We start from the raw sequence: 24,355 nt of genomic DNA, 5'->3' as shown, positions 1-24,355 counted from the left end.
GGACTCAGGCTGCTCCTTTGGTTGCTGTAAACAGCGGCCGCAGGCACCGCTTTAAGAGCTTTGCATGGGCCAGTTGAGTCAATCTGTACAATCCTCCTGAGTGCAGATGCCATTTTCGTTCCAATTTGCAGAGGAGGAAACCGAAACACAGAGGCTAAAACTGGCTTAAAACCACCCGGCTAAAGGTATCATCCACCCTGGATTCCCTGTGCCTCTAGCCCTCATATGTACCAGTGTACAACCTCTGCCCTATCCAGCCCTGCAAGGTAGAATTCGGATCATGGTAGTTGGGGGGAAGAAGCATCCAGGATCTGGGGGAAAGCTGTGTTCTTCATCAGTACTACCTCGCACCCTGACTGACCCATCTCCTTTCCTAAACCCCTCTATGAGGGGATCTCCAGTGGCCGACACTTGGGCCTTGGGTCTCCACTCTGCACTTCCCCCTTCATTCAATATGGTATATATACATACACATATGAGGGGCGATGCTGGGAGAGTATAGAGTGAGTGGGTTGGAAAGGGGGAACTGATTACAAGGATCCACATGTGACCTCCTCCCTGGGAGAGGGACGGCAGAGAAGGGGGGTAAGGGAGACTCCGGATAGGGCAAGATATGACAAAATAACGATGTATAAATTACCAAGGGCACATGAGGGAGGGGGGAGCGGGGAGGGAGGGGCAAAAAAAAGAGGACCTGATGCAAAGGGCTTTAAGTGGAGAGCAAATGCTTTGAGAATGATTGGGGCAGGGAATGCATGGATGTGCTTTATACAATTGATGTATGTATATGTATATGTATGGATTGTGATAAGAGTTGTATGAGCCCCTAATAAAACGTTAAAAAAAAACCAAAAAACCACCCGGCTGGAGAATTATAGCTGGACTTTGGAAGGCACAATTGGGCTCCAGCCCCTGAGCTCACCACTCGGTGCGCCTCCCTCCACTGGCGCCTCCTCTCTGGGAAGTCAAGTCCCTAATGAGGCACCTCTGGTTTCTCCCAGGTCATTCCAGATCTCCCGGGTTCTCCCATGTCTCAGAAACGAACCCGTGAACCCTTGCCATCCATTGACGTCTCTGTCGCCTTTACTAGTCTCCTGGCTCCTGGAGGACATGAGCTCAGGCTTGGTTTTGCGCCCACAGTGTTTGGTCACAGGAGTGTTTGAAGAAATGTTTTAACATGAACAGTTTGGGAACAAATGCTCGAGGGCCAGGACTGCTCTCCTGATAGGGCACTGCAAAGCAGCCCTTGCTGGGAACAGTCTTCTTGCTTGCCCCACCAATGTTTTCTACATGCAGTTGCAAACCCAGCGTGGTGCATGGATTCTCGGGGTTCTCAGACTCTTCCGTTAGTACAGGTTAAAATGACGCCCGAGCAGCGTGGCTGCCAGTGATTGTCAAGATACCCCTTGATTCCAACAACTGCAGCTGGCGTGCGTATGGGCATGGAGTTGGGCTAAAAGGAACAGAAGTTGTTTCTATTGAAATGACCCAGATGGCCATTCTGGAAGCCCATGGGCCCTCTCCCCATGGTTGCACCTATTTGATGTGTCCAAGGGTTCTTAGCCTCATGAACGAAAACGTGGACTTACCACAACCTGCAAGTGGAAAGCAAAGCAGGTTTAGGAAGCAAAGTTCCCGATGTAGCAGGTGGGGTCTCTACTGAGTTGCTGCTGAAATGGCTTTGTCTAGGGGTTTTGATTTGGTGTGTGTGGGGGTGGGGTGGGGGGATGGGTACTTGGCCTGTTTGTGTCTCCAGGTTATGAATGGACCAATCCCAGGGCTGGTCACATTTTTTTAAATTGGGGGCTCATACCGCTCTTATCACAATCCATAAATCCATCCATTGTGTCAAGCACATTTGTACATTTGTTTCCATCATTCTCAAAACATTTGCTTCCTACTTGAGCCACTGGTATCAGCTCCTCATTTTGCCCCCTCCCTCCCTCATGAACCCTTGGTAATTTATAAATTATTATTTTTTCATATCTTACACTATGTGATGTCCCCCATCACCCACTTTTCTGTTGTCCCCCAGGAAGGAGGTTATATGTAGATCCTTGTAATTGGTTTCCCCTTACTACCCCACCCTCCCTTCACCCTCCTAGTATCTCCACTCTCGCCACTGGTTCTAAATTCCCTCTGTTTCTAGTTCCTATCTATACCAGTGTCCATCCTCTGGTCTCGCTGGATTTGCAAGGTAGAATTGGGATCATGACAGTGGTGGGGAGGAAACATTCAAGAACTAGAGGAAAGTTGCATGTTCATCGTTGCTACAATGTACCGATTGACTTGTCTCCTCCCACGACCCTTCTGTAAGGGGATGTCCATTTGCCTACAGATGGGCTTTGGGCCCCTACTCTGCACTCCCCTTCATTCACAATGATATGATTTTTTTTTGTTCTTTGATGCCTGATACCTTATCCCATCAATGCCTCCTGATCACACAGGCTGGTGTGCTTCTTCCCTGTGGGCTTCATTGCTTCTGAACTAGGTGGTCGCTTGTTTATCTTCAAACCTTTAAGACCCCAGATGCTATATCTTTTGATAGCCAGGCATCATCAGCTTTCTTCACCACATTTGCTTATGCACCTGCTTTGTCTTCAGAGATCGTGTCAGGAAGGTGAGCATCATGGAATGCCAGTTTAATAAACAAAGTGTTCTTGAATGAGGGAGTACTTGAGTAGAGGCCCAATGTCCATCTGCTACCTTAATACCAAACCTATAAATATATGCACATAGACTTAGTATTTATTTCATTATATATAAATATATTTACATGTGTATATGCCTGTATTTAGACCTCTATAAATGCCCTTTGCCTCCTAGTTCTTTCTTCTATTTCCTTTTACTTTCCTCTTGTTCCACTATCATGTTTAGCCTTCATTTGGGTTTTAGTAATTCCTCTCGGTTACATTGCCCTTGATCAATCCCTAACAGGCCTCCTACACCTTCCTCACCATTGATTTTGGATCCCTTGTTGCTCCCTTGTCCCTGGATTTATTAACACCCACTTCTTTTTCCCCACCTCTCCCTCTTCCATGTCCCCCCCGGAACTGCTGTCCCATTGTTTTCTCTTCCAGATTGTTTATCCTGCCTCTCTTATCTAGATAGACCTGCAGTGATAGTAATACACACAAAAACAAGACAGAGAAAACCAAAGCAACAAAACAAAACAACAACAGCAAAAAAAATGACACACACAAAAGAAGAGCCTGTACATAGTTCAAGTTCTGTTGGCTGACCTTTAGGAGTGTTTTCTGGTTAAGTCTGATGGGGTGCCATGCCCTGGTCCCAAAGTCTATTTTTGGTACTCCCTCAGTACTTCCTTGCTCTGCTCCCCTTGCTGTTCTGTTGCACACCCTTCGTGTTTTGCTTAGGTGTGGTGGGGCTAGATAGGGTGCAATCCCCACATCGTGTCTCTAGTGATGTCCCATTTAGGGCTATGGGTCAGTGAGGGATGTCGCATCTTGTAGTGGGGCTGGCCATATGGTTGGTTGCGTTCTTTAACCATGCATCTGCTCCTGTTCTGTGCACACTGGGGTCTTGCATGAATGAGTGTGGGCAGGTAAGTAAGCAGGCAATGGGTTAACTGAAAGAAAAAAATAGTCATGGGTTTGTTGTCATCGGACTTTAAAATCAGCATAGGGCTTTCCTGCCTGGTACCTGAAGATTGAAAATGATCCCAGGCTGTTGAAATCACCCCTCCAGACATCCTGCCAGGCCGCTTTTCCTCTCTCTGCCTGGGGTGCTCTCCCCTGCTGCTCACCACCAAGTCCATTTCTACTCCTAGCATCCCCATATATCCCGAGAATTGAGCTCCAGGCCCTTTTTCAAGGACTTGTTCCTTTTGGAAGTAGCTCACCAATCCGTGGCAGTTCAGGGTGGACTTGTTCCACCAGTCTTTTATTTAGCAGCCAAGAGCTCAACCAGGGACCTCTCACTGGAGGCAGGGAGCAGTGCGTCATGGGGAGCCAGGTCTGGTCAACATCAGCTAGGGAGACAGTCTGTCCTTGCCGGTTCTAAGGTACGCACGTAATTAGGTTACTGAAGGCCAGAGGATGACATGCATTTTTCCTTTTCTGCAATGCCCTTCCTGTTTCTGTAACACATTCTTTTAGTTTAGTATACAATGTGGTGGTGTTTTTCCTTGAAATAATCTTCAGAGACAATTTGGAAGGTCCAGGAGTCTGGAAAGAAGAAAACTTCTACTGTTCGCACGCACTCCCAATCGCTAACATTTTGATCAAAGACCATCCCTCTTTCCTACCTTTTTAAAATGTATCCTTTAAGTTTATTTTATAATTCTTCATAGGATGCTGTATGTACAACTTTATGCCTGCTTGACAAGATTGCCTAGGAATTTTGTGTGCCATTTCAGTACCTGTGGTATCCTTGTGTTACCGTGGGCCATGTTCGTGGGCTGTGTGTCTACCATTGTCCATGTTTGCCTTTACCATTCTTTACTATAGGACAGCTTCCCCTCCTCTGCAATGCTGTCTTAGCCTTCCTAGGAAGGATCCTTTCACCACCCTCTCCTTTTTGTTCTCCTGTCTGCTTCAGCTAGAGTTGGCACCCATCTCTTTATTCCCAGACTCCAGTGGAGATGGGTGGAGGATGGAAGGGGAGGTTTGATGGCCGGCAGGGCAGTGGCAGTGAGTGGGGCAGCGTGCAAAGAGAAGGCCTGGTTACAGTTTGCCGGATGCTTTGCGACAGGGGATGAGTTGATTTCCTCCCAGGGTGCTTTCAAATATCTACAAGCATTGCTCAGCTGCCTTACAGTTCCTATCTAATTACCGGTAGTGAACTTTGGGGGGAAGCGGAATCTCTCTTGATTGAGTCTCATGGTGATTATAAAAATTTAATTAATACTCAGTGTCACAAGATTCGTTAGGTGTAGCGTCCCCTAATGGAAGAGTTGGGGATGCTTAGCTGCCTTTATTATTCCTTAGGCAGTTTGTGATTCAGCTGTACTGTACTTGACAGGCGAGGGTTCTTCTTGAATGTCTTCAGAAAACCATCTCTTGTGTTGTGTTTCAGGGTCCCTGGTGACCTAGTGGTGACATCCTGAGCTGCTACTTGCAAGGTCAGCAGTTCAAAACCACCAGCTGCTCCCCAGGAGACAGGAGAGGCTTTTGACTCCAATAAAGAGTTACAGTCTCAGAAACTCAGTTCTGCCTCTCCCGTAGGCTATGAGTTAGAATGGACTTGAGGGTCGTGAGTTTTGGAGCTTTTTATGTTATGTTTCAGAAGGAGATCAAGATAGAATTTATTAATGCAGCAAACACTTGTTGACGGCCTGCCCTGGGCCAGGCACAGTGCTAGGGACTGGGCATATACCAGGAAACAATTCCGATTGAATTTATGATCTAGCAGGCAAGATAGCCATTAATGAAATGATTGCACAGACACACACTCACCAACCGTGGCTGAGTGCAATGGGGAAGACACGCAGTCATGGGAGCTGGTCTGGTGGTCAGAGAAAGCACCTGGAAGTAGCAATTCAGTCGGTCCCCAAAGGATCGGGGTGGGGAGTGGAGGTGGGGTGGCAGGAGAACTGTTGCTGCAGCTGGGGTCCGGGATGGGGTGGGGGGCAGGGGGCATTGGGATGGGAGGCTGCAGGGTCCAGGAGGAAGGGAAAGGCGCCTCCTCTGGCCAGAGGGGCAGGAAAGGAGAGAGGGGAACAAGAATAGGATGGAAGTAAATGGCCCCACCTACGTGCCTTGGGGTGTTATGATTGCCTTTCCGCAGGTGTGAGTCAATTCTTCCCCGACTCGACTCACTTGCCCTGTGCTGCTGGGTGAGCCAAATCAGTTCTCTCTGCCTTTTTTTATTAAGCTGTAAAATGAGGATGTTGCTCTTTATTCCACATGGACTGCACAGACATATCCTTCTTTATTCCGGACACACTCAGTGAATACAAGGTGCCAGGCTCTGGGTGCTTGGTGGCCATCTTTCCATTTGCACACATACCAGTCGTTCAAAGAGGCAGATAGCAGATGGCACACGGTTAAGTGAGTGGCTTGTGGAATTAGTGCACCTGGGTGAGGAGCTGAGCCCTCTGACTTCCTTTGGAAGCTTCTCGACATGTGAGACTGCAGGTCTCCGCGCTGCAGAGTAGCAAGAATACCACGCGTACCTCCTGGAGCTTTTTGAGAAGGAGATGATGTGTGTAAAGCAGTTAGCCCTGCACTGGGTCCCATAATAAGCTGTAACACATGTTTGCTTTTTAAAAATCATTTGGCTTCCGGAGTTAATGGAGATTTAATGGGATGTTATTGTGAACTTGTTAGTAGAGATAGAAATCCCTTACACATTAAATAGGGAGTCTCCCGGTATCCCTAGACTTCCCGTTTGTGATGTCTGCTTGGTTGAAAGCTACTTGGATCAATACTTCCTGATGTTCTGCAGACCGACTTGCTGGACACGTGTGTGCGCTCACCGCTCCCCACGGCAGGAATTATCCTGTGGACCTGTGGCAGTTTGGGGCTGGCAGATTTCCTCTGCTCTAAGACATGCAAAGCCGAGTGCTCTATGCAGTGACAACTGTTTCTCTTTATCACTGGTCTTTGGTCTTACGGCGGGCTAAGTGGAATCTGGGTAGGTCCCACGTGTGTGCCAGGCCTTTAGTGTCGTGTGTAACAAGCTGCACGTACACAAAGCAAGTCGCTGGCTTTCTCTGTTTGTGTTTCTTGGCTGCTGCTGATCTTGCTACCTCTGTTTACCTGGTGGGCCCGTGGGGCGTCTTGCTTGTTGCTCTGCTTCTTGCTAATCGGGGGCCCTTTGGCCAGGCAGGGCGCTGAGAGTTGCTTCTGATACGAGTTTGAGTGGATGTTTTCTCAGCTGGATTTTCAGTGAGAGAGATGCTTTCAGGGAAAGAAAAATGTCCCGGAAAGGTAAAGCCCTTGGGTGCCCACACCCATGCAGCAGTCCTGCAAGGAAGGCCCTCGTCTTCCTCGTCTTTCTGCCTGGGAAATGCGTACTCAGCTCTTCCGATTCAGGTTCAAGGATGCTCCCTCCCTCCCCCTCTCCCTCACTGGGCAGGTTGTCACCAGAACCCATCTTGCTTATGTGTCTGTCTGTCCTTGGAGGCCAGAGGCAGTACCATCTTTGTCTCTCCTGAAACCAGTACAGTGCCTGGCACACATGAAGCACACGGAGTAAGTGTCTGCTGGGGAGAAAATACACTGCCATCTTCACCTCCTTAAATCAGGAGCAGCCACCTGAAGTTGCATCTGTATTCGGCAGAGAACAGCGTGTGAATAGCGTCACTGAAGTTTCTTTCCATTCTCCTCCTTTCACCCAACACTTTTTGTTTTTAAGCTGGTGCTTATCATCACACGAACAATTTGGGTCTCTGTTTAAGAATGACTGGCGAGAACCACTTCATTCCAGGAAGGGAAAAGCGCTTAACCCTTGCTTCCAAGTTAGCACTGTCTAACTAAATCGTGTTCACCCTGAGTATTAGAACAACCCCCACCCCCAGTATAAATGTCTGTACAAGATCTCTTTAGAGTGTTGAAAAGAAAGGAGGTCACTTTGCTCTTTTTTTGTGTCTTTCAAGCCATGTTATTAGGACCTATCCCAGACATTGTACCATTCCATAGCGCAATCACACCAAGCAGTGTTGTCCTATGTAACCGCTACCACAAATAGTTTGTAAACATTTTCTTCCCTGTACAGGGATGTCACTCAGAAGACTGAGGTGTGCCTGATCCAAGGCTTGGTATTTTCAGTAGCCTTGTCTGCTGATGAAAGTTGGGCACTGAATAAGGCAGAAGAATGCGTACATTTGAATTATGGTTCTGGGGAAGAACATTGAAAGTACTGTGGACTGCCAAAGGAATACAGAGATCTGTCTTGGAAGAAGTACAGCCAGCATGATTCAGAGAGGCAAGGATGGTGGATCTCCCGCTCCTGTACTTTGGGCCTGTAATCAGGAGAGGCCAGCCCCTGGGAAAGGACATCATGCTTGGGGAAGGAGAACAGCGAAAAAGGAAGACATTTAGTGAGAGGGACACAGAGGCTACAAACAGTGGGCTGGAGCATGGGGACAGTTTTTAAGAGGGTGCAGAACGAGGAGTGTTTTGTGCTGTTGTGCCATTGGGTCACTGATTCTGTGAATTAGAACCAAACGACGCTCCGCCCCACCCAACAACATGGCGGTGGTTTGGGACATTATCAGGATGCAGTGGGAACCCTTCAGAACACTTCCCAGAGGTGACAAAACACAAAACGTCATAGACCAAGTTCAGGTGCTTGGCACATGTGGCTATTACATCATTTAAAAACACCCAGAAAGAAGCCGCAGCGAGTTGGAGCAGGTTAAGTCACCTGGGCTAAGAATGCGAGCTGGGTGGAAGGACAAACAGCCCCCCATGGTTCCTGGATTATGCATTATTCTTAGATCTGTCCTTTCTGCTGCTGCTTGGTCCTCCCCTTGATGCTGTGGTTTCTAGGATCTGGACTGAGGTTGAACAAAAGGAGGTTCAGGAACGGGAGGTGTTTGGAAGCGACCAGCTTGCTCCTGCCCGACACTCCTGGTTGTAGCTGCTGGGCATTGATTGGGCAGCAGTGGGGTTTCTCTGCGTTTCCCAGGGACGTTGCCTCGGGCATCAGAATGAGACTGTGATGGGTGCCAGTGATGGGTGTTGGATTTAGCTCTCATTCTGAAGGTGGATGATTTGTACATTAGGGCTTGCTTCTCCCACCCCATTCTATTTATAAGTAGCACTTTCGTGCCATCCCTTTTATGTTCCATTTATTTGATCCGTTTAACATGTTTCACGGGTTCCTCGCCTGCTATTCATATTTAGCACTTGCGTTCTCTCCGTCCTGCTTGCTTTTCCTTCTCTTTAGCAGGATTCGTGTTCCCAATACAGCCACCACTTTAGGATGGCTGAATCTGGGAGCACCCTGTTCACTGCAGGGTCTCCTTAATTGATTTTATTTGGTTACTCTATAACTCCAGGGCAAAGGGAGGTAGCTGCAAAGGAGGTGACATATCACTCTTTTCAGTAATTGACAATTTTGTGTTTTATGTTGATTTGAAAAGTCACCAGAGGAGAAAAACGATGGAATAGGGGTGTTTCAGAGCTGAAAACAGCCTCAATGCCGCCTTCTGTTATGTAAACTGAGGAGCAGAAACCGCGCAGGACCCAGTGAAGAATTTGTAGATCATGTAGTTTGGACCTCTCCATTTTGAAGTGTGGGGTGTGAGGCTCAGAGAGGGAAAGTGTCTTCTCCAAGGTCACACAGCTTGTAGTTGGCAACACTCCGTCTCCTCAGTCCCTCAAAACCTCGTCCAGTGTAATTGCCTCTGCGTTGTAAGAAGTGTGACTACTTTCTCTCGTGCCTCCAGCTGCTGAATTATAGCAACCATTTACTTGAGAGGTCTTTTCTGAAAATCCGAATGCACATAAAATCTCAATGTTGCAAAATAGATGTTTCTTCCATTTCAATCTGGTGAGCACTAATGGGGTCTCTTTACTTCAATGTGCCAATCATTCATGGAGAGAAATGAGAAAGGCTAGCATTAAGATATGATCATTTTTATAGGAGGGTGGGTGAGTAGGGCAGTCGATCAGACTGTGAGGAGATGTTTGCTATAATCAGGAAAGGCTGATTAGCTTTGAACATCATTTTCTTTAGTTTATTAGCCTTGGATATTTGAAAAATATGCTTCTGTCTTCTAGTTTTCCAAAGGACGTCATACTATTTTCTGTTTATAGCATTTATGATTATTTGAAGTACCAGTATAAGAACAATACATGACACATATACTAACTAGTTCAACAAATATTTCTTTAGACACTTGTTTTGTGTCAGGCATTAAAGGGGATGGACGCAATAATGAACAAAGAAGTAAAGAAGAAATAAGTAAGGGACATACAGCCGAATTATGCTGTTGATATTAGGGCATAATAAACTGACCATGATACACATGTTATGACAAGTGGTACAGAGAAACTAGCCAAGGGACGTGTTAGAGAGGCAAGCATGGAGAGCCTGCTTTGGGGAGAGGGGTTACCAGCTTGCAATAAATGAGAGCAGGAGGAGGGGACGGGGCGAGGAGGCAGCCATGTGAAGATGTGGGAGAAGACCACATGGGCTGAGGGACTAGTATAAGGTCCCTGAGGTGGGAGTGGGAGTGACGTGTCCCTCTGGTTACCTAGAAGAAGAGTATGGAATCCAGTGGAAGGGACAGGTACAAGCGTAAGCACGTACGTGACCTTGCAGGCCAGGTTACGGAGTCCGTGTGGTTAAAGGAGTTCATGCCGGAGACCAAAATGATACTGATCGTATGCTTTAAAAGAGAGTACTTTGCCTACTGTTGGGGAATGGAGATGAGACAGCAGTACAGAAGCAGGAAGATCAGTTAAAAAGCGCTTGGAGTTGTCTTAGGGAGAATGATAGTGACTGGGACAACAGTTACTGGAGGGGAATTTGGAAGAAGTATGTGTTAGGTTGGGTTTTCCAGAGAAGCAAAATCAGTGGGAGATGTGCGTACGTGTGTATAGCTGAAACATACATAGCTTTATCTTCATATGCACAGAAAGAAAATCTACATAGAAAGACTGAGGCCGGTGGGTGCAGAGATGGGGATGTAAGGTCTGCATGTCATGGGCAGGCTTTGATGGCTCCCAGGGTCTGCAGGCCACATGGTGGGCCATTGGTTGAAGCCCAGAGAAATGGAGGCCTAGAAGCTAGATGCAGATTCCAGACTAGCCAAACACAAAGTCTCTCTACAACATCCATTTGCCTGGGGTCAACCACACCCTTGAGAAAGCTTTCTTTCAATTGCATTCCACCCTCATTTTCTTATAACTTCTTGGTGGCTCAAAATAGTGACTATCATGGCGTTGATTGCACTGCTGTAGAGCCAGTGGGACTGGGAACACTGGGAGAAAGCTGAGGGCTGGGGGCAGGAAGAGACTGCGGGCATATGCAGCTTGAAATACCCATTAGACATTCCTATGGGATATTAAGTAGTGGGAAGTCGAGGATATGAATCTGTGATAAGGAAGAGGTTGAGACTGCACTTATACATTTGGGGATCATTGGCAATGGGACTGAGCAATCTCACTGAGAGGACTGAGGGAGAGCTGAAGCTGCCCCAGCCAGAGAGGGTCCTCAGTATGCCCCCCCCCCCCCATCTGCATGCACAGCAGGCGCTGCTGACTGATCACAGCCATCTTTCCCTGGAGCCCAAACCTCAGAATATTTCTCAACTGTGTGCTCCAGGCAACCATTACCAATCAGTTCATCCCTAATGGATGAGCGTGACAGGAAAATAAGTTCTTCTTCACTAAAGTAAACATATAAATTAGTTTCAAGCGAAAAATGTTTTTGTAGCACTGAATTCTAGGCAGAATTTATAACGAGGATGTCTATTAGTACTCATAATAGACAATGCCCACACCCATTTGCTAGTTGTTACAAAGTGCTCTTCACTTAAAAAAAAATACACTCACTAGGTTTCGAATATAATCCAGAAAGTCCCAGGCTTGGGTTTCGTAGAAGGCACAGAAGCATTTTTTTAAGGGGCTATCTGTTATCGAATACCTCTGCCCTTGACTAACATGGACAGCTCGCCCCTGTCCCTAGGTTGACTGCGCTGGAAGAGTCTCCACAGCACCTAACAGTGACAACATGCCGGGAGAGAGCGAAGTACCAAAGACCTTTGGTTGGGCAGCAATGTGAAGGGTGTTGAAATGGGTTTTAGGCTAGTAGAGTGTTCTTCCTGCGTGGGTGCCCCCGTGATAGCGGGCCACCCGTAGTCTAGCCTAGATGTTTCTAGTCAAGAAACACTGTCATTCTCCTCTACCCCCCTACCCGCCCCACTCTTTTGAAGCAACTCAGAGAATGATAGGGTGCTCAATTGGGAAGGCTCTTGAGGATCACCCAATCCCTCCCCTGCTTTTGCCTAATGTCAAGGATTTAAGGATATCATTTTGTTAGAGAACAACTTTCAGGGTGATATTCCTTAGGTCCATCTTTAAGTCTGTGATATCCCTTGGCCAGTGTCTCCTTTGGAGTTCTGTGTTGTCACAGGCTCTTCCTGCGGCCCTGGAGAAACAGCCAGGTAGTCAGCATGCAGGGGGGGGGGGCAGTCAGGGAGCAAGTGGATCCTTCTTTGGTGTTCCTAGATCATCCTCCGAAGAGTTTTCTTGAACTCTATTCTCAGCGCCCCTTTCTGAGGACAGGAGGCACAAACCCCAATCAAGCCCATTGCTGTGGAGTTGATCTGAGATCAGGAACCAAACCAAACCAAACTCGCTGCCACAGAGCCGAGGTTGACACATCGCGACCCTATAGGGCAGAGTACAATCGCCTCTCTCGGTTTCTGAGACTGTCCCTCTTTATGGCATCTGGAAGTTTCAAACTGCTGGCCTGGATTGAGCAGCCCCACCCGGAACCACTAAGCTACCAGGGAAGACAGTGAACATGAGCTAATGCCCAGGGCACCATGACAAGGGTGGGTCAAGTGTGAAGAGATGGCTGGGTTGCCTAATGGGAATGATGGCGATAGGAAGACTCCTATCATCCCAAGAAAGGGACTGTCGGAGTGACATCCACTTTCATGAATCTTTCATGAGGAACGCCATCCATGGCCCGTTTTCTAAGAAATTCCAGGCACGCTTCTGGATCACGAGCATTGCTTTGTATGAATTCTTTAACCAAGGGCAGAGCTGTCTAGCATTATTGGCACGAGTCCGTCTCTGCTGGGAACAAGGCACGGACAGAATTCCTTATCTGCGTGGGTGGGCGAAGGAAGCCTAGTTCCTGGGAGAAGGGAACTTTGAGCCTGCTGAGCGGCATCTGGGTCTCGCCAAACCTCAACTTCCTTGAATGTTAGGACTCTGTTTATCTGACCGCCTCTCACCTATTTACAGCAACTTAATCTGTTTGCAGCAGCCTGCATTGCTCAGTGACCTGCCAATTCCTGTCAGGAGATCGCCAGCTGGCCCATTGGGGACTTGTCAGAGTGTCAAGTGGGCATGGCCACGGAGATGGCATTTCTGGGTTTTGTCTTGAGTGACTGCAGCTAGCTGCATGGCATGGGGGTGGACGGCTCCTGAAAGTGAAAGTGATTGACAGAGGGGAAAGTGACAGATGCAATTTGAATCCTTTGGAGATGGCCCTTCTAACTGTGGATTTTTCCTCCTCTTTCTCATGTCCCTTCTCCTCTTTCTCCTCCCTATTCTTTGCCTGTCTTCTCTCCCATCCTGCTTCTCCTGCCACTCTTCCCGGACTTTCTAGATGCAGAAAGAGAGGTTCATGCAGCCCCTCATGTAAGTGAGAAATTGATCCAGCTCTTCCGGAACAAGAGTGAATTCACCTTTCTGGCCACAGTCCAGCAGAAGCCATCCACTTCCGGGGTGATACTGTCCATCCGAGAACTGGAACACAGGTGGGGACGTGCTTTCTGCTTTTGAAAATCCAGGTCTGTCTAGAGATAATGACCACCCCCTACCCACACACCCACACACCCACATACAAACACGAAAATCTGAGACTGCAACGTTTAGCTAGCTGAGTCTGTGTAAATAGCAAAGACATTAACTCTGGTCTGGGGGGTCTCCTCGCTATCTTGCTGGTGCCCTGTGATGCACAAATGTTGTACTTTTAGTGGGGGTCCAGTTCCTCATTTTGGGGGGAGTGGGGTGGATGGAGCTTGTGCCGCTGGTGTCCTATGTAAGAAATCATCACCTCATCCCAAGTCACAAAGCTTTACTGCTGTGTGTTCTCCCAAGAGCCTTACAGAATCAGTTATCACATTTAGGCCTTTGATCCATGGGGAGTTAATATTTGTGTATGGTGTATTGTTGGTGTCCACCTTTCTTCTGTTGCATGTAGATGTCCTATTGTCTCATCGCTGTGTGATGAAAATATTCTTCTCCCACTTAGTTATCTTGATCACCTCCCCCCCCCTTTGAAGATTGGTTGTTGATTCCATTGATCTGTAAGTCTACCCCTATGTCAGTACTGCCTCCTATACTCCAGCTTTGCAGTTAGTTATAAAGTTAGGAAGTGTGAGCCCCTCCAGCCCTGTTCTTCTGAAGGATTATGTAGTCTATTCTGGTCTCTCTTGAATTTTCTTGTGGATGACAGGATCTGTTTGCCAATTTCTGCAAGGAGAGCGGCTGGGATTTTGATAGGGGGGTGGAGGGGAATTACCTGGAAACTGTAGATCAGTGATTCTCAACCTTTCTCATGCCGCAACCCTTTCGTATAGTTCCTCACGTTGTTCCTCCACTTGTGGGCGGACCTGCTTGGAGACGGATAGAGGAGCGGTGTCTCAGTTCCTAAGACCATTGGAAATATGGTCTTAGGTGACTCTGTGACAGGGTCGTTCGACCCCCAAAAGCGTTGCGACCCACAGGTTGAGAACTGCTTCTATAGATTAAATTAAGGAGTATTACTGTCTTAAATCTTTTTCCCCCTTATTTTAAAAAATCATTTTATTAGGGGCTCATAAAACTCCTATTACAATCCATACATATATCAATTGTGTAAAGCACATTTGTTCATTCATTGACCTCATCATTCTCAGTAAATTTGCTTTCCACCTAAGCCCCTGGCATCAGCTGCTCATTTTTTCCTCTCCCTCCCCGCTCCCTCTTCCCTCATGAACCCTTGATAATTTATAAATTATTATTTGATCATATCTTGCCCTGTCTGACATCTTCCTTCACTCACTTCTCTGTTGTCTGTCCCCCAGGAAGGAGGTCACATGTAGATCCTTGTAATCAGTTCCCCCTTTTGACTCATGAACACAGAATATCTGACCATTTGTTGAGGCAATCTTTATTTTCTTTCAATAATGTTTTGTAGTTCTTTAAAATACAAGTTTGGTACCTCTTCGTTAAATTTATTCCAAAGTATTATATAATTTTACATGGAATTGTTTTCTTAATTTCATTTTGTTTGGTCATTTCTACTGTGTAGATGTTTGTATGTTGATCTGGTATGCCGAAAGCTTGTTATATTTAGTTTGATTTTTTTGTGGTTTTCTGCCTATAAGGTTTTATCATCACCAAATAGAGATAGTTTTCTAGTTCTTTTGATATCTGGATGTCTTTTATTTATTATTAAATAAGTGTTCTGACTAGAAGTTCTAACACATGGTTGAATAGAAATGCAGAAAGTAGGGATCTTTGTCTTGTTTCTGATGCAAGGTGTGTGTGCAGGACTGTCATATTAACCAGTTGGCAAAGTAAGCATGGTGTATCTGTGCTTACTTACTGATCTGTTGTGAATAATTTCATTTTGCCTTTTACCCACCTCAATGATTCTGATTCTAGTTACGACTGGAATCTATCTGTGTGTCTCCCAACACTAGAGTATTAGTTATGGAATCGGTGTTCTTTTCAAATTTGAAGTCCCCGACAGAACTGCAGTCCCGGTCCGTAAGGTTGGCTCGTGCATACTGGCAGGCCCGGGTTACAGACATCGCATTCACGGACCCCCTTGCCCTTCGGCTTTCTGTACAACATCCCTGCACTCTGCCGTGAGAGAACCAACCCCTTCTCCAGCTGCCACTCCCGTCACCCCATCCTCCCAGTCACCGTCATCGGCGGTACTGCAGCATTCAAATGAACAAGGTCTCTAGCCTTTCCTTGCATTCAACCAAGGCTAAGTCAGAATGGCATATTCCCGTTTCAGCTCATCTATGAATCCTGTTAAAAAACCTAAAGATACGGTTAAGGATGGACTCGTCCACAGTGCAATGATTGCCTGCACCGACTAGCCTGTTTACTATTTTGTGGTGAACAATGTCACCTGTGCTGAAATCCCTGTGAAATTGTCACTGCAGATGAGTAAGCAGGCACACGGAAGCGCAGGCTGACTTGCCCATAGGTACTCTGCCCCTAGGGGAAGCTTTCAGTCTTTCAGCATGAAGTAAGAGGTGAGCCCTGGTTTGTTTTTTTAAGAGTTTTATAAAGTTGAATACTTTTCTTCCTAGTGTTAGCTTGATAATGATTTTCATCATTAGAGTGCTGAGTTATGCTTTTCTCTGCCTCTATTGAGACGATCATGTGGTTTTCATTCTTATTCTATCATGGTGTATTATATTAATTGGCATTCAGATTCTAAATCACCTTTACATTCATGGGATAAATCTCACTTGCTCATGGTGCACAAAGCTTCTTATAGGTTGATTTGTTAGTATTGACAATAACTCTATATTCATAAGAGACATAACTATATCCATAGTTTTCTTGGGATATTTTTGACTTGATACAATATTCTGGCTGATTCTTAATATCTTGTGTGGAGTGGATTTTCTTTTTTTTCTTTCCTCTACTGATTGTTACTATGCGTCAGGCGTTTATGTGTTTGTAACATTTATTTATATTGAAAACACTTTAATTGGTACATCGTCCACATATCGTACAAGTCAATATTGCATAACTCGCATCGAGAAGAGTTGTACACTCGTCACCACAACAGTTTCAGAGCATTTCCTTCGTGTGCTCCCCACTTCCCTCCAGCCTCCCCACCGCGCCTCCAAAAAGCCACGGATCCTGTTACTCCCTCTCTAGATTCACCCGTCCTGAGTTTTATAGACCCCAAGTCATAGCAAGATAACTAATGACAACAACAAAATAAGTTAGAGAAAAGCCTTAGAAGAATCCAAATCAGAAATTATAGAAAACTAGAACAACTTTAAAATGGATCAGAAGGACGATCACATGATAAGGTGTAAAATTTTAAACGAACTACAGCTGACGTAATCCGCTCTTTTACTTTTGAATAACCCTCTTTGGCCTAACATTTTATCACTTGAAAGTACTGATATGTGTTATCTGCTTTATATCTATACATTCTCCTCTGCTTTTATGATGTTGCCTAGAATTACCACGACAACTGTTACTGTCAGTTGCCAGTGAGTCTGTTCATCGTGACTCAGAGACACCAGGTGACAGAGAGCTGTCCCATAGGCTTTTCTTAGCAGTAATCATTTTATAAACTTTAAAAAATGAATTGGGTGAAAGCAAGTTGTTTGACTTTAACGAGGACCCTTTGGCACTTTAAGAGGTCTTGGTGGCATAGTGGGTTAATTGCTGGGCTGTGAGGTGAAAGAGCAGCTGTTCAAATCCATTAATGCTCCGAGGGAAGAAGAGGAAGTAATCTGCTTCTGTAAAGATTAGGTGTTAATATAATGTCTGATAATAGTTTCTAATATATGTGTACATCATTTTTAGTATATTTAATTTTATTCCGGATTTATTTTCATTAAAATGACATACGTTAAATTTTAACTATTTTTCAGGATACCTTTTGAGATAATTTTATGAGGGTAAGTCAAAGTATTGCTACTTGGGTTCTAATTCATACATGCACAGTTTACTCCAAATAAAACATATTTTAACATATCTCTGTGATCAATGGATGCTTGCTGACAAGTTTACTCAGCAATACACTTGACTTAGTCTCATAAGGGTGCCTTAAAAAAAAGGTCGTGAGCCCCCATGTTTACAAGTGCATAGACCTAGATGGAGGATATGTGAGGAACAATAGCTTCACAGTTTGTTCATTTAAAGAAGGTTAATAGGATTTTGTAGCAATACTTCTGGACTTACCTTTGTATATGTTTCCCCTGTCACCAATTAACATAATGAGTTAAATGGCAAACTCTTCTAATTGTTAAATAAACTTATCTTTACTAATGTATTAGTATTATTTTTGCATTGAAGTAATAATACAAAAAGTAGTGGTAACTTTAGTTTGAACACTGATCAGTGAGAGAGATGGTTCTAAACACTTTGCATTGAATTCATGAAGCACTTCAAGTTAATAATAAATGAGACATTTTTAAATTAAAAAGCATACGTATAAATAATACCCATCCTGTAATTTTTTGATTAGCATGAAACTTTTAGGGTTTTTAACTCGATTTGGTAAAAATTGGATATTCGATTCCCCTTTAGGTGGTATGGTGTGGGTTATACATTGGGCTTCTAACTACAAGGTCAGCAGTTTGAAACCAGCAGCTGCTCTGTGAGAAAGAGGAGGCTTTCTACTCCTGTAAAGAGGGACTGTCTTTGAAACCCGCCTGGGGAAGTCCTACTCTGTCCTTGGGCCAGTAGGAGTCAGAATCGACAATCCGAAGTGAATCTGCGTTGTTCCTGAGAAAGGCTTGTGTTTGTATCGCCTTATTTCTAATGTGAGGTGGGCACGTTCCTTCTATTGGCTGGGCTCATCATGGGCCCGTGCACTTTATTGTTTTTTTTTTTTTAATGAAACAGTTCTTAGTTTTATTGATTTTTGTCAGGTGCTTTTCATCTCACAGTCATTGATTTCTGCTTCCTACTTTCTTTTAGATTATTTTGTTGATATTTTTACTTGCCTATTGAAGCTTCAGTTTGTTTCCAGTATTTTCTGTTTACTAGTAAATCATTGAAGCTTTCTATTTTCTTAGTATTATTTTGAATGCTGCGCTTTGGTAGTTTAGTTTTGTGTCCTTGTCTATAACTTTGATTTACTTTTTGGCCCAAGTTAGAGTACTTTTAAAAAATTAGAAGTAATTAAATTAACTACCTCATAGGTAATCTGTGGTTTTATTGTTAATTAAAGGTGTAAAAGATAGGCCCTAAGATTTATAGATTTTTGAGCTCCTGAGATTTTTTTTCTCCTTGGAAACTTTGAATGTATTTAGTGTTTGTAATGTTGAGGGAACATTTAAAACATGAAGAACCCTGATGGTGTCAGTGGGGTATGTGTTGGGCTACTAAACACAAGGTCAACAGTTCAAACCCCCAGCCTTTTTGCTGCTGTAAAGATTTACAGCCTCACAACCCATAGGGGCTGTCCTAGTCTGTCCATCCAGTCACTAGGGGTCACAATGGACTTTATCGCAGTGAGTTTGTTTCTTTGGGTTAAGTGTGAATACATTTGTGTTTAATATGTTTACTTATAAAATGACATTTATATATGCAATGTGGTAATTCTATAATCTGTTGTCAATTTGAGACTTGAGAGGGAAGGGGTGGAGTTTAGCCTGTCGATCAGGTCACAGTTTGAGGACCTCATTTGGAGGCAGTAAGGAGATAAATAGCTCACTGGAGGCGGGGCACAGGCTCACTCCCGGGGAGACATTCCAGTTGACAACACACATGGAGCTATGCCAGCGCTGAGATGCTTCCACAGCCCCTGGTTCCACAAGACTGTCCACCCACTGGCCTGTGATCTTCCTGAATTCAGTGTCATTGCATGTGTTGCCTGAGTCTGAAGAGGAATTTGTAGATTGACATTGGACATATGGACTAACATTGAACTTAAGGACTTGATCTGGACTGGGCTGCTATGTTTTCTCAATATTCAACTGCTCTTGTATATAAAGCGTTTCCTTGTACACATATCAGGGTCTATGAATTTGTTTCTCTAGTCTACCTGGACTAACACATGCAGATAGCCTGACTTATGACATATTTGAATTATGATGAGCTACACTTACAAGCTCTTTTTAATACATTTAAAACATATTTTATTGTGTTTTGGTGAGAGTTTACATAGCAAATTAGGATACCATTAAACAATTTCTATACGTATTGCTCAGTGCTGTTGGTTACATAATACATATTATTGTTAGTAATAGTACTACATACAGTATCGCAGTATATAATTTGCTGATGTTATTCTTAGATATTTGCTGTTAAAAATCTTGCCTATACTAGGTTATGGACTGGTCTACAATGAAGTCGACATTGTTTAATGGATAGAAATGTGGTGAGTGTTTGATGCTGATAAAACAGGATAATTGACCTGGGCATGGGCCTGAGACATGACATCTCGGGTTCCTTGTTCTTATAAAGATCTCAGTAGGTGCCAGAGAGTCAGTTCTTCATCATAGTTTCCCTGGCACAGCAGAGTAGTCCTGCTCCATCTTCAAGGTTGCCGTTAAAGTTAAGCCCAAGAGTCACTGCGTGTCAGTCCATCTCATTGAGGGCCATCTTCTTTCGCACTGATGCTCTACTTGACCAGACCTAATGGCCTTCCCCGGAGACTGGTCTCCCTTGACAATATGTCAAAAGCACGTGAGACAGTCTTGTCCCATTGCTTCTAAGGAGGATTCTGGCTGTATTCTTTTCAAGACAGATTTACTTGTTCTCTGGCAGTCCACAGGACTTTGAGGATCCTTTGCCAAGACCTAATTCAAAGCCATCAATCCTTCATTTATAAAGATACTGTTAATAAAGAGCAATAATAAAAACAGAAATATTAGGTATTTAACTTAAGTCAGAATTGACATAATGAAATTCAATCCTGTTATAAGTCAAAGACTTGAAAAAAAATACAGCTACACACACAATTATGCACACACAGACCTACATGCAGATGTCTATGTACATATGATGGAAGTTCTGAAAGTTCGTGGAAAAATTCCATGATGTTTGACTTGCATTTTTCTATTAACTTCTGAATGTCCTTTGTATATGCACACACATGCACAAGCATACACCTCGCCAGGAGTGGATTCCTCCTAATAGTGACCCCAGAGGACCGAGTGGAAGTGTCCACGGGTTCCCATGGTATAATCTTGAAGTGACCAAATGCCCACTCTTTCTCCCATGGAGTCACTATCCTAACCCCCTGGCCTTTCCTTGGCGAGCAGCTCAGTGCTTAACATTGTGCACCAGGGCTTTGTGTAGCCAAGGGGGCTTTAAAAAGTTCATGGAAAAGTGAAAGTAAAGATGGAATTTTTTTCATGAACCTTTGAAGTACCTTTTCTATGTATATGCACACTCATAATTTACATGCATCATGTTCCTATTGTGCTATTTAACTCATTTTTTCCCTAGCTTTATTTTTGCGTTGCTTCAAGACTGAAATTGAGAGATAGAAAGAAGAGTCTACTATGATTAGGGCAGTGTGGCACACTTTCCTTGGATAGGTTGAATGGCAAATATCACACATTGCTTGGTCCTAGGTAATTCTGACAACATGGATATTGGAATAACTAGCCTATCCATGTCCCCTTTTGCAGTTGGAATGTGTCCTATGCGCCCACAGAGATGGTATCATATTGCGAGTCTCTCTGTAGGGTACTCTTACATACATCACATAAACCCAGTAAATACATTTTGAATGCATGCTTCCTTTCCCCCTCTTCTAGTTAAAGCATCCCAGAAATCCCACAGTAAATGGGAATGTTCACATGGACCATACTGCTTGTGAAAAAGAGTTATTGCCATGGATGGGCTACCTGAGGCTGCCCAAGACAGTGAATAGTTTTATTTATTAGAGTCTGGAGCCTGAAATGAGTATCATCTGGATTTTTTTTTTTTTTAGGATGAGAAGTCTTTAGAAAGGGTTTAGTACAGACTGTACACACAATAAGAATGCAGGGAAAACCCCACGGTGATTATGGTGGTGATGGGAATGATGGCCTTGTTGAGGTGGAAATTAGATGCTGAGGAGAGAGAGGGTCCTGAGGGGTGACCACAGGGGGAAAAAGCAATCACTTTCCCCTAGCTCAATGGCTAAAAGATAACAATGTCTTTAGCCAAACCTCTGGCAATGTTCCATTTCCTGTCGACAGTCACCTCTGCTGATGAAGCACAGTGGGGAGCTGCTTTCTGGGTCTTGGCGCCCTCCCTGGCCATTATGTGCACCGCTGGACGTAATCATCCTGCCACCTTTTCCAAAGCTGTCGGCCAGAGGGCCTTCATTTATTGTTTTGGAAACCAACGTTTCCCATTTCTGCTCAGCTTCAGGCTACTCTCAGTCAAGGCCATTATTGCATTAATGGGGAAAGAGTTCATTCAGTGGCACAGTTACCTTCTAGCCAAAGGAAGGAGTCTCACTCACCTGATGGGGCCCCATTATCCAGAGGTGGGTCATGTTGGAGGCTGGATTTCTTCAAACCAGGAGGGAACTTCTTGGCCCAGCACTATCTGAAAACTCTCTCGGTATCAGAGCCAATTGAGTTCCCATGAATATCTTAAGTGAGTAGATAAAACGAAATGCAAAACTCAAATAGAAAGACTATTGAGAAGGTACCTGGAGGTAGTAATTGATCGAAATAGGCTCTTTTATTTAATGGAATGGGCTCTCTGTTATTAATGCTAATCTATATTTCTAATTTGATGGATTTTTTTTACAGTACTGATAGAACACATTGGAAGAGCAACAAAAATTAATCTGTCTTGCTGAACTGTCTTAATGGCATTGCAGATTTAATGTTTATTTTTCCTGATTCAAATGTGTTAATATCGAGCTTTGTTAAAGTGGAAAGCTTAATTAACATAGATTAAATCTAATTGAATATTCTGCCAGAATGTGCACCTCTATAAGATATAATGGTAGATCTTCTGTTTTTCCATTTTATTCCTAAATTATAGATAAAATTAAATCTCAGCATAATTAGATAGGCAGCTGCAAGCTAGGGATCTCAGGAAAAGCTTCCTTTGGAGGGGGATGCACAGGAAGCTAAAGAGGAATACATTTTTGGCTTCCCTGGCAACCATTGCCTGCTTCTTAATGATAACTTTGCATTTCAAAAGATATTCCTCAGTTGTCTGAGAGCTCAAGGTAGGAAGAACTTCCACTTTGATGCTAAATAGACCAGGGTTCCATTCTGGGCTCTAGCAATTACTGAGCTTTTGCTTTAATTTACCGGAGCTTTAGAATGTGCTTCCATTTGAAGAGAAAGGTCTGTTATTTCATCATGAAGCTAGTGGGAGGATTCACTAGGAGCACGTGGGGGAGGGACTCCTCATCTGTCCCATGTATCAAGGAAGTACGTGGTATTTCTTATCGTGGTCGCTGTCCTTATTTTTCTAGTTTCTTTGCACTTTCTTTAGAAGGTAAAAAAAATTGGGGCCTTCTCCTCATTGGAAAGAGTAACTAAGTTTTCATATCAAGAGACTGCTGCAGATCATCCAAAGCACTGCCTGGCCCACATGCAGCGCCTTCTGCTCTTCGCAAGCTGCAGTTTCACCTTCTTAATCGTAGATGACAATTGAGATGATGTCCAAACTAACTTTCACTTTCAGACAATTCCCTGAAAAAAATAACAGAGTGGAAGGTCAGAGCGAGGGGGAGAAGCATCTAATGTTCCGTGGCCTGATGAAGCCAGCCCAAGGAAAGCCGTTTCCTTGGGCAGTTAACAGTACAAGTCTAAGAACTGAACCTCATCTATAATTGTAAAGGTTTAATTTATGTTTTTAAATATAAGTAAGGCTTATATTTTTAGTTCTTAAATTGCTCCCAGTTAGAAAGGCAGAAAGCAGAGTTCAAATTAGAAGTTGGCCCTAAAACAGATTAATCTATGTTGATTTCAAATATGCAGACTTGCCTCTACGTCTCAAGCAATAAAGGATGCCTATGATTTGAGAAGCTTTAGATTTTCAATTATGTTCCATGCAGATTCTAAGCTCCATCATTCCATCTAAGACATATTAACAACAACCAACGAAATGCTTACCAGTATGTACTACTAGATGCAAGGCTACAATTGTGAACCTTGTTGAGAGTCAATCAAAACACCCAAATGTGCTGCCCTCGAGCCAATTCTGACTCACCGTGATCCCATAGAGCAGTGGTTCTCAACCTTCCTCATGCAACTACCCTTTCCTACAGTTCCTCATGTTGTGGTGACCCCCCAACCATAACATTATTTTCGTTGCTACTTCCTCACTGTCATTTTGCTACTGTTATGAATTGAACAACCCCTGTGAAAGGGTTGTTCAACCCCTGAAGGGGCCGCGACCCACAGGTTGAGAACCTCTGGATTAGAGGGAGCGCAACCTTACCTTGGGCAACCGAAGTTGAAAAACCTTCCCACTGAGAGTGATGGGAAGGGTACGTAGAAATGGCGTTATAAGAAGAATACATAGAAATCGGTTGGGAGAAGATAAGCTGAATAGAGTTGTGGATGAAATGAGTGAGCGATCATGTTGTGTGAGAAGAACTGGAGACAACCTGAATGTCATTGCGGACACGTGAGCAGTGCATAGGCGGGGAAGGAAGGACAGGCGTGGCGAAAAGTGAACCTGGAGAGGCAGGCCAGAGCCCAATTTGTGAGTAGCCAACATATAAGTGATGGAACCCTTGTGGCACAGGTAAGGTTTTCATGTCTAACTGAAAGGTTGGCAATGAACCCACCACCCACTCTGCAGGAGGAAGATGTAGCCGCCTGCGTCCCTCAAGACTTCCAGCTGTGGGCAGGCAGTCTTACTCAGTTCTCCAGGCTTGCTGTGAGTCAGAATGGACCCGATGGCAGCCCGTCTGATTATGAGTGATACATTAGAGTTTGGCCTTATTCCAAGGAATCGTGAGGGCGGTTTAAGTGGGGGTGTGGCATCATGAGATTCCTTATGTTTTAGAAAGATCACTGTGAGAGTCT

General features: G+C 44.5%; 1 protein-coding gene across 1 annotated transcript in view; it reads left to right on the top strand.

The window, feature by feature from the left end:
- Window positions 1–24,355, top strand: part of NELL1 (neural EGFL like 1) — a 989,599-nt gene that overhangs the window by 82,901 nt on the left and 882,343 nt on the right. The window contains exon 3 of the mRNA XM_075547696.1: window positions 13,261–13,411. Within this exon, the coding sequence (XP_075403811.1) occupies window positions 13,261–13,411 (151 nt within the window). The remainder of the gene's footprint in view (window positions 1–13,260; window positions 13,412–24,355) is intronic.

Source organism: Tenrec ecaudatus, chromosome 4, assembly GCF_050624435.1.
Source record: "Tenrec ecaudatus isolate mTenEca1 chromosome 4, mTenEca1.hap1, whole genome shotgun sequence".
Taxonomy (NCBI): Eukaryota; Metazoa; Chordata; class Mammalia; order Afrosoricida; family Tenrecidae; genus Tenrec; species Tenrec ecaudatus.
Note: the sequence above shows the minus strand (reverse complement) of the source record. Positions and strands in the feature narration are given on the sequence as shown.